Source organism: Myotis myotis, unplaced genomic scaffold, assembly GCF_014108235.1.
Source record: "Myotis myotis isolate mMyoMyo1 unplaced genomic scaffold, mMyoMyo1.p scaffold_m19_p_3, whole genome shotgun sequence".
NCBI classification, from domain to species: domain Eukaryota; kingdom Metazoa; phylum Chordata; class Mammalia; order Chiroptera; family Vespertilionidae; genus Myotis; species Myotis myotis.
Window position 1 is genome coordinate 156399099 of NW_023416335.1, and position 11699 is coordinate 156410797.

At 39.1% G+C, this 11699-nt stretch overlaps 1 protein-coding gene across 1 annotated transcript; it reads left to right on the plus strand.

Moving 5' to 3' along the window:
• Positions 1-955: 955 nt before the first annotated feature.
• On the plus strand, positions 956-1489 carry LOC118649742 (pre-mRNA-splicing regulator WTAP-like). Its single transcript, XM_036297048.1, is given in 1 exon segment — positions 956-1489. A coding segment is annotated over 1 exon segment (456 nt). The 3' UTR covers positions 1412-1489.
• Positions 1490-11699: the final 10210 nt, after the last annotated feature.

Genomic DNA, 11699 nt, shown 5'->3' on the forward strand with positions numbered 1-11699 from the left:
ATTTTATTGATTTTTTACAGAGAGGAAGGGAGAGAGACAGAGAGCTAGAAACATCGATGAGAGAGAAACATCGATCAGCCGCCTCCTGCACACCCCCTACTGGGGATGTGCCCGCAACCCAGGTACATGCCCTTGACCGGAATCGAACCTGGGACCCTTCAGTCCTCATGCCGACGCTCTATCCACTGAGCCAAACCGGTTTTGGCAACAAAATTGACTGGGATAACTACAAAGGTCAAAGAGAATGTGCTAGGGTTTTAGCAATATCTGCAAGAACCATTCAGGTCTGAATGAGATGATGTTAAGTTCTTGGGGGAAGGTTGAATCTAGTGTTAGATATTCAGCACTTACAAGAATCTCTCATTGGCAAGACTTATCATAAGCCAGTGTTGGTGATATTAGTATAGACCTTGCAAACTCTCCATTGATAAAAGAAAGACCAAGCTTCTAAGTCAGGCAACTGAGAAAAAGATATATTACTTATGATAATTTCTGTTGCAACTAAGAGAAAATTCAGTTTGCCCTGGATTAAATAGCAAAGTGATTTATTAGCTCAGTTACCTAAAAAGACCATAGATAAAGAGAGCTTTAGGTCAGGCTTGAGAAACCACCCAACTATGGGAGAAAATACATAATTTCTTCCAGGCACCAGCTCTTTCATAGTCATAAGTACCTCCCAAGGCTACATGCTGCTTCCTTATCCAAGCTCATAGGCAAAGGGCAGCCTTCTAGGTACCTCCCACAGAAACTCAGGAAAGCTCCCTTTCCAGGAAATTCCAGAAACATCTCCTTACCTCTCATTGTTGTTAACCCTGTGCCTATCCCTGAACTAATCAATGTGACAAGTAACCAAGGCAGATAACATACCAAGTCATAGACTTTAAGTCTAAGACTAGGAATATTTTTCTTCTAATGACAGTCCTTGATTTAATCTCTTCACCATAAAAGATTCAAGATGACCAACGAGGACCCTCTTCCCAAAAAGGTCCGACTGAGTGAGACAGACTTCAAACTTATGGCACGAGATGAGCTAATTGTAAGATGGAAACAGTATGAAGCATATGTGCGAACTTTGGAGGGCAGGTACACAGATCTGAACTCCAATGATGTAACTGGCTTACAGGAGTCAGAAGAAAAACTAAAGCAACAACAGCAAGAGTCTGCACGAAGGGGAAATATCCTCGTAATGCGACTAGCAACCAAGGAGTAAGAGGTGTAAGAGTGTGCCACTCAAATCCAGTACCTCAGGCAAGTCCAGCAGCCCAGTGTCGCCCAACTGAGATCAACAATGGTAGACCCCGCCATCAACTTGTTTTTCCTAAAAATGAAAGGCGAACGGGAGCAGACTACAGACAAACTGGAACAAGCCCAAAATGAACTGAGTGCCTGGAAGTTTACGCCTGACAGGTAAACAAATCATACTCCCCAGTCAAGACTTCCCTGACAGTCCCACTACGAGAAAGCTGTGGTGGGACAGCCAAGTACTCCTTTCCACACCAAGACTCAGACTTTTTGAGCCAAAAAATCCACATTCTTATACTATCCAGCTTGTAATGGTTAATGTAAAACTTAACCAGATAAACCTTGTATTTCAGCTTTTTCCTCTTCCCCCACCCCTTGCTTCAGAGGCCTAACGTTAGGGACTATTCTGAAGAAGTGGCCACCTCCGAAAAATTCCCCTTCCAGGACATGTAGACACTTGAGAAATGTTTCTGTTTGAAAAAAATAGAGGGAGAAACAGACATCAAGTCTGTGGCACTCTGTGTCTTCAGACAGTTTGGAGGAATGAAGACCTAGAGATTTAAAATCATGAATTGAACATGTAAAATTCCAGTAAAATGTAAAAATGGAATATGTATACCTTGAGTATAGTGACTTAGAGACACTGTATATCAGTTTTGCTTTTAAGACTGTGGACTTCATGATTGTTGTTGAACTTCTTGATCAAAACTTAAATGGGGTGAATTTTGCATTTCAAGGGTTTATTTGCTAAGAAACTATTTAATAGCTATCAGTACAGTAGTTCATATATTTAACCATTTCATTTGGGGCTCTCTATTACTTGACTGAGCCTTAAATCAATGTGGTTTGAAGCAATGGTTTGTTCTTTAAATGGTTGCTAATACTGTAGATACTCTTACTGAGGACTGTACAAACATGTAAGTGTGGTATCAAACTTCAGGTTTAAATTGTTTGAAGCATTATAAACATGCATTTCACAACCAGATTGTATAAGGATATTGGCTGTGATGAGATTCACTGAGTTATTTTTCAGTAATGAAATTTATTAAATCCCCATTTCGTTCAACAGGCACATGTTGAAAGAGCATTGTCATTGGTGTTAATTGGGGAATGTGTTCCTTCATTGTATGTTGGGCCTTTTGTATCGCACTCTTGATATTAAATTAAATGTCCCTTAAACAAAAAAAAAAGATTGTCACATGTTTTCCAATATTCCTTAAAGGGGCGGCACCACCACTAGTTGAGAAACTTTGATTTTTCAGGATGTACAATTTTATACTATAGCCAGGGAAACAAAATATACCCAAAAAATCTGACAATCAGGGAACAGTAAGCATAGGCTGAGAAATGATCCACAGCGGCACCTGGCACATTGCCTGGCATAGAGAGGTGTGCCATAAATGTTAAATGAATGAATGGATGGATAAATGAAGATGGCACTTGACTGAATTTTATATAATGGAATAGTAGTACATAGAATCCTGATGGAGAGTTTAAAGAACAGTAAATACTAATAGTCCTATTGGGCCAGAGTGTAGGGATTCTGAACAGAAGGAGGGTCTTGTTGGAAGAAGGCCTGAAGTCTCAGGTGGGAGTTTGATTCTCCCAGTCCGCTACCTAACATGTGACTGTGGACAAGATAATCACTTTACTGCATTTTACCTTTTTTTTAATCTGTGCAATGAGGGTGCCTGCCTTATGTAGTGGTTGTGAGGATGGACGGTCAGAAAACGTAACATGGTGCCTGGTGTATAGTTGACTAACAATAAATGGTCAGTATTACTAATGCTGTTCTTATTGTGTCACGATAGCAAGTTAGATTTAAACTTAAAGTGTTTGAGTGGGAGCCAGTGAGATGAGGAATGAAACATGTGCAGTGTGGTGTGAACAGACAGGAATCAAGGTACAGAAAAGGCTGAAGCAGAGACCAGTTAATGCTGAGCCAAGTTTCAGCACTTTTCACTTAAATAATATGATGCCATTCCAAGTTTTCTTAGTTCCCAGGCCATATGTTTTTAAAGTCCTTACAATAAGATATTGTAACATCGTGACATTAATAATATTTCCAAATCAATTTGTGATCGTAGGTCTTATTTACCTTCTTATATTTATAAAATTTTCTAATTCTTTATTATCAGTCTTTTTAATGTTTTATTTCAATCGGTTTCATATAGATATTTTTGAAAATAAAAAGATCTACAATTAAGTCAATATTGAAACCTGGGAACTCCTTAATAAAATCTTCTGGCCGGAGAGGGTTGGGGGGCAGGAGGGAGGGGGGTAAGAGATCAACCGAAGGACTTGTATGCATGCATATAAGTATAACCAATGGACATAAGACACTGGGGGGTAGGGGAGGCCAGGGGATTGTCAAAGGCGGGGGGGGGGGGGGAAGGACACATATGTAATACCCTTTGTAATACTTTTAGCAATAAAAAAAAGGAAAAAAAATCTTCTAATCATTAGTTGCTATTCAATGAATAGCGTAAGTGGACTGAACAAATTTTGCCACTAATGCCTGTCTCACATGACCAGCAGCCCACAGGGAGCCTGTGAGAGTGACCAGATGGTTTCTGCAAGAAGCTGATGTACCTTCTGGGACAAATGGATGGCACCCAAGGAAGCAAAAGGAGAGGAGAGGACCAGAGCTTGGTTCCCAGGCTCTGGAGTTCAGTTACTTTCTCCGTCACTTTTCACATCATGACCCATTAGAGAATTTCTTCCACTATTAGGTAATTATTTGAACTGGTTAAAATAAAAAGCCACTTATGTAAGGCAAGTTTCTAAGGCATTACTTCAAGTTTCCTTCAAGTTTATCATGCTACTTTGCATATGATTTGCAATAAATATTTGTTGACATCATGTGTTATGCAAAATATAAGACAACCAAAATAACATACAGTGATGTGACAGCTATAGGACGGCTGTATTCAACACTGTAATGTAATTATGCTCCCACATCACAATAGTTACAAGTGTATTGTACAAAACTGGAGGCAAATTATCAACAATGGTGATTTTACATTTAAATGTCTACATAGCTTAATTTGTACCTCAGCTTATAATGTAGCAAAAAAAGAAGAAGAAAAAAAGCACACACACAACTGTTTGAAGAGTGTTTAAATTCCATCAAAATGTTGATATAAAAAAGTGTAGGTTTTTTAATTGTATGTGCATAGACACAGCCCTACAGTGGAATTTCATGCTTGCTGGAAACTGGAATATGTTCTTACACTTCAGCTGTAATTTGATCTAATTTGTCAAAAGATTTTGCACCTGCTCTGAATAATTGAAGATAACTAGCCAACATGAAGTTAACATTCGTAGCTTTTTGAGACATTATTCCAGCAAAGGACTTTTTTATCATCGCACCCAGGGAAATGCATACATGAAGGGAGAAAATGCCCCATGCTTCCTGGTCTGAGCTGTTGGTTTCTCCCTCTAGGACTTAATCACACCAATAAAAATCTACCTTTTATTGAGCCCTTACCATGGACCAGGTTCTTTCCACACTTTGTCTCTTTTGGTCCTTTCCCCAGTGATCCTTTGCAGGTGATGAAACCACACCTCAGAAGGAATAAGTGCCCTGCCTAAGGTCACCCAACTTACAAGTGGAAGAGCCAAGATTTAATCCCTAACCCGTTTTACTCCAAAGCCCTCACTCCTGACAATGCTCTCTGGCTTCAACTCACATGAACCCAGAGCCATTCTGAGAAAAAAATGGCCCAATCAGCAATCAGGCCATTTGGAGTGGTGCTGCGTATCTTTCAGGCCATCTTAGGAATGCTGTATGTCTTTTATCAATGTTCGTGTCGAGTAAAAACCATGTCTTGGAGACAAAGACCAAATAATTATAGCATGCACTTGACGTAGTACAACTTACATCAGGCACTGTCTAAATATAATACATATTTATTTTTAATCCTCAAAACCCTGCTAGTTAGTATTACTGCCAGCCCTATTTTATAGATAATAATTTGTGACATAAAGAAATTAATTGCCTAAGGGACATGACTGGCAAGTAGAAACACTGAGATGAGATTCAAAGGCAAACAGGCTGGTGCCAAAGGCCAGGGCACCCAGCACCACCCTCCATCAGCCATAATGTAGTCACATGCCTACAGTGCAGCTCTCTTCACATTCCGCTGTCTCTGCGTAAAGCAATGACCAAGGCTTTCGGAACCAACTCTACTATTTGAGGTTCGGAAATAACACACTTCTTTGCAAAGTGTTTGGGAATATAAATTATTCAGTTCAATAAATAGATATTCTGTTTGTATGCTCAGGTACTTTTTGTATAAAACACTCTGGACTTGTATTTTCTTTGCTAAGACCTAACGGGGAAATAAAGAGGAGAGAAAACCTGATATTGAGAAAAATGTTTTGACCATAATAAAATGGCTTTTTAAAGATGTAGAGACTCCAAGAGCTTTGTTTTAGTCAGGTAATATCTAACCGGCTATAGGAAGATTAACACATGTAAGACAATGCATTTGAATTGCAGAGAATTAGTATTTAATTTGATGTCCATGGTACATTCTCAGGCACATGACAAGGTGATTTTAAAAAACAAACTAAGGAGATAGCACTCGATTGCTGTGAACCACCTCTAGGGCCAGATTTACAAGAGTTAATCAGTAAATTAATTCAAACACCTGTATTAACCCTTTTTCTAATATAATCTCATAACCTTTGGCCCCATAAAAATGAAACTCGTACAAATCAGTTAAGCCACTGCACATGGACTACCTCAGGCAGAAAAATAAAGGAAATATCTCATCCAACAATGATCCAGTACAAAAGAGAGAGGCTGGAGGCTGGGAGAGGAGCTGTTTCACTGAATGCTCCCTCTCTCCTGATTTAATTGTACTGCACTGAATTGACTAATAAGACCAAAATGAGAAAAACCCATCCAATTATGAAGAATTGGGTGTATCCATTGCCCTTCATACACCACAGGCTTGATTCACTTTGGAAAGCAATGTAAATCCAAGAACTTCAAATATTTAAGTAGACTCTTCTCCCTGGGAGGGAAATGGTCTTGCCATACGGCCAAAATCATCCTGCAGTACTAGAAAGGGTGCACAGTGCAGAAAACTGGGACTCCAGGAACTAAAAGGAGGCCCAAAAGAATCCAAAGAAATAATTGTCATTTACTGAGTACTTACTATGTGTGAAGCATGTGATAAACATTAGGGGCAATGTAACATATGGGGAGAGACACAGAATTAATAATCGGACAACCTGGGATCTGGTTCTGGCACCTTCACCTCTGTAGTCTTTCTCGTGTTTGCTTTCCTTGTGTAAAAATGGGTCAACACCGATCTGTGTCACTATAAGGATCAAATAAAATAATGTATATGTGGCAGAGATTGCTATGAGGCCTCCCAATTTTTACCTAGGTTCTTGGCTACCTGAAATAAGTACTACATTTCCCAGACTCTCTTGAAGTTAAGTGTAGGCATATGACTACATTATGGCCAATGGGAAGCAGACAGCAGTATCAAATTGTAGTTTTCGTTCACCATCCTTAAGAAGAAGCACATGAATACACCGTTCGCCTCTTCTTTGTCCTAAACCAGCAGTCAGACATCCCCCGAGGGGACCCAGATTGGAGAGGGTGCAGGCTAGGCTGAGCACCCCCGCCCCACTGTGCACAAATTTTATGCACCAGGCCTCTAGCCAGCAATAAAAAGGAAAAACTTGCAAATATACAGATGAATCTCAAAACAATATGTCAATTAATTATTTCATTTACATGAAGTTAAAGAATAGGCTAAAAAAAACCCAACGTATCTACAGTGATAGTCTTAGATGGGAGAATTTGACTAAAAAGGGGCACATAGAAACCTGTGAAGATTCTAAAACTGTGTCTTATCTTAATTTGAATAATGATAACACTGATATATATATATATATATATAATTTATTTATCAAAAGTCATTGAATTTAAAATCTATTTTACTGTATGTAAATTATTCCTCAATAAAAAACAAAGTTTGATAATTACTATTTTTAAGAACAATGCACTTCAAGAAGTAATATAATAAGCATTTTTCCTTGGGAGATGGAAAACCTCAAGTAAGTTCTACTTGAAACATTACCTCATAGAAGAGAATATATGTCATATTACCTAGCATAATGACAATCCAAAATATAAAACCTTTAAAAATGACAAATTGTCAGTTTGTTGAGCATTCCAAAGAGGAAAAATTGTTGTTCAAAAGACTGCATTAAAATTTACTTTTGCTTGCCTGTCATAATAGACCTTAAATCAATTCTCTGATTATGAATTGCCTATTATAATATTACCCATTATTTTTAGCCTCTTTTTTTATGAGGGTACAGAAAAATATTTTAGCTTGAAGAGGAGATCGGGGAAATGTCATTGCAAGTGACAATGAACAAAGGCATTTTATGAAGCAGAAGTGATTTGGTAGTGCTTTGAGATCTATGAATTAAAAGCTGCACAGCATTTTGCTCTATAACAAAATAATTACATTTTCAACAATCTGCACAAATACTTCAATTGGCATCAATGATCAACAAATTTATCCAAAATCGATATCTTATATCTGCTTGTGGAACTCAAATCAATGTTACTCAGCTCTTTATTTCTAGACATCCTCCCCAGTGGCCTGATGAATATTGCAGATTCAGTAGCTCCATCATTTGCACACACACATTTATCTTTTACCCAATGGGCTTTAGAGTTATGTTCTAAACTCTCCCACTTGCCACTTACTAGCAAGTTACTTAACCTCTCTGTTCCCCAGATTTCTCATCTGTAAAATTGGATAATAATAGAATGTACCTCAGAATCACTTACATAATCAAACATGATTATGTGTTTGGCACAGAATCTAGCTCATCAGAATTCTCAACAACTGCTAGAAGAAAAGCAACCATACAGAACTTCAGAGGTAGAAAAGACCTCAGAGGTTATTCATTGATAGATAAGGACACTGATGCTTAGAGAGGGAAATGACTTCCTAAAAATCTCACAGATATTTGATGGCAGAACTGGTACTAGAACACAGATTTCCTAACTCCCAAACCAATGTTCTTTCTGACATTGTTGCTCTTTTCTCTTCTGTAACCCTGATGGGGAATATGAGACATTTCGGGGGAGAGGGGGCTCGACTAGCAGTCTGAATCTGTGCTAGTAACCTGCCTTCTAAGGCACACTCTTGCTAGCCGATAATTAACTCCATTGATGCCTGTCCTGTCTTGCAGAACCTGTTTCCCAGAATACTCCCACTTGGTAAAGGGGCCATAAAAAAGAATGTAACAGCTTAGCTAGAGGGGAGGTCATCGGCACCACCCAGGCCAGGCCTTTAGATACAGCCTAACTTCCCCATTCTAACTGACTCAGGAGGGGCTGTGGCAGCCCACCACAAAAGCCTGGTAGTTAGGAAACAGATAGAAAACAAAGAAACCAAAGGGTATAAAGGGAAAGCTTCCTCCATATTCACTCACTCAGGATTTGGAGAACTGACCCCCTGAGTCACTGTACTAGTACATCTGAAAATAAATGGTTTCTCCTGAATCTCTGAGTACTCCTGTGTGTATTTTCCTGTCGCCTGGTAAATTCTGTGACAACCTAACTTTTCCTATGCCAGGTACCCATTAATAATAAGAAGACATTGTGACAGAGTCAAGAAACACATATTCTATTTCCAGACTGACACCTCCCTGGACTTCTGATTTATCGTCTGTAAAATGAAGGGATTGGAAACATATGATTGCATAGATTCTGACCAGCAATAGCATTCCGTGATTCTATTTGCAAATCTAAACTCTACACCATTTTTATGGGTGAAAATTGGGACAGGATCACTTGCAGTCATCTGCTCTGTCTGATCACTTTGCAAAGTTGTCCAGTCTTGTACTCCCCTCTTAATATCTCCCTCCAATGTTTTCACCCTCTGCCTGGAGCAGTGTGGGCAGGAATGTAATGAGCACGGGTGAGATCAGGAAAGGAGGCCTAGAGAAACATCTCCAACAAGAGAGTAGATGCTGTGTTCCTCATGCCTGATGGTTCATACAACAGGCATCTAAATTAAAGAGGAACCAGCAGTCCTATAAAAGCACATAGCATGCTTTGTGGAAATAAGCGATAGGCAAAGTCTAAAAAATAATTTCAATTCTGTTTCCAGGATAATGTGTGCCTCTTCTTTCTCTGCCATTATGAAGGTACTCATTTACAGTAACAGGTTATGTACACACAGTTTTGTAAGAACTTTAGGGTGTGGTAAGCATATTCATGCCATAGGTTAAAGGAAGAGTGGAGATGAGCTAGACCTTAGTGATGAAATAGAGGAAGGTGGTGCATCATGCTCCCCACCAGCTTTTAGATGACTTGGGACAGAGTCAGATGCACAGTAGAGCTCCTGAAGTGCCTGGAGGAGACTGGCAGAGAAGAGAGTACAGGATAGAAGTAAAACAAACAGGGCAGGGCTGGGGAGATTACACCTGTTCTCCAGGCAGCACTGGGAGCATTAAATGGCTGCCCATCTTGTCCTTGAATTCTTTTTTCCTCTAAACCCCATATAGCCCATCAGATCCAACAGCAGAGCCAGAGAAGCTGATCCACATCGGTAGAAACAACTGGTTGAGCAGCTCATCAAACATGAAGGACATTGAATAGGCCCACACTTTGCCACACAATATGGAGATTCCTTCCATATGATGAAAAAAAGGAAGGAAATGAGGCAGCTTGGCTTAGAGAATAGGTCAATTTGCGGCAAAGACAATTCAAATATGTAAAGAGCTAAGACCTCGTGAAGAAAAGCAGTCACTTCTCCTTAAGTAGAGTGACCATAGCTCTCATTTTCCCTGGGACATGGTTTTCCAGCTTCTGTCACAATTCTCATTTAGCTTTGTGTAAGACCCATATGTAGTGAACAGAGATCTAACTTTAAGACAAAGTTTCTAACTGAAAGATGATAAACAACTTATCTCTCTTTTCCCAACCTTTTCCAGAAGCACTGTAACTAATATTTCCTTTTCAGGAACAGAATGCAAGGTACTTGCCCATATGACAAAAGATACCCATATGCAAATACTTAGGAAAAACACCATTCCATCTCAGGTGTGGGAGATATATTCAGCATTGCCTATCAGTTAGAAAATACTTCAAAAAATATGCATTCTAATTACTTGCAGTTCCTTTCATTCCTTTTCACTCTGCAAACCTTTAATTTTCCTCAAAAGTGTCTTGATGGGTACCCCCATCTAAAGCTTAGAACAAAATTAATACAATTAAAGGAAGGTGGTAAGGGGCAGATTGCAATTCAAAGTAAAAAAAAGCTTTCTGATAATTAAAGGTATTTGGCAAAGGGAAGCACAGTGTGGTAGGAAGATCACCTAGTACAACATCCAACAAGAGCTAGCTAATTTCATTATTGACAATGGAATGGGCCACTTCATGAGGCCATGAGCTCACCATCACTGGAGATGTTTACACATAATCAGTGAAGGGATCTTCCTGAGTTGAAGGAAGATACAGAATATCTCTGAGGCTCTTTTAAATTCTATAATTTGTTTATTCAACAAATAATCATTTCTCTCTTTTGGATTGCTCACCCTGGACAAAGCTAGCTGCTATGTCACGAGGCATCTCACACAGAATTTGTGTGAGATGATAAATGTTGTTTTAAGTAGTTAAAAAGAATTGGGAGCCCACTACATGTTAGGTATTATTCTAACGGCAGAAACAATGGTGGTGATTCTACAATGTAATAATTGTATGAAATTCTAATAATTGCCTGATATTAGCCTCCCAGGAAAAAAAATGGGTAAATAAGTCCAGAGTAGTGAAAATGCTGTGAAAACTGTCAGGTGCAACATAGATATGAGCTATAATTATCGTTAAATTGGACTATACAGGTACATCTTTAATTTATCTGACATTTCATCATCTTATTGATTCCCACCCCTCTCTAATGTGCTGCCTGGATAGATCAGGATGTGGGGCATGTGTGACCTCATGTTTGCAGAGGTGAGCTGTTCTATACACTCTATAGTTTTAGTCTTCCACGTTCCAGTTTTCAGATTTCTGTTTCTTAGGCTGGGCACACCTTCATTTGTGTTAACTTGTATTTAGTTTTGTGAAGTTGTCATTCCACATAAGCACGTTCTAGCTCCCAAAATATCTTATATGAGTCTTAAAGTGAGTGTCTCTCTTGCATTGGCCCTCACAGTGTTTAGATCGAGTTTCAGTGCTCAGAGGACCCTCGGGAGACAAGACTGGCTGCATAGAAGAAATTTCTTCCCTACTTGGCAAGAGTAAAGTCTCAAATCTTTAGTACTTGTTTTCTTATAAAGAGTAGTCCCATTCTGCGCTCCTTCATTGTTCCTGCCTCCTTTTATTCCCCCACAAAATAAAATTTTATTATGACCAGAATTCAGCAAACAAAACTAACATGACTCAAATCCTTAAAACCCTAAAAATA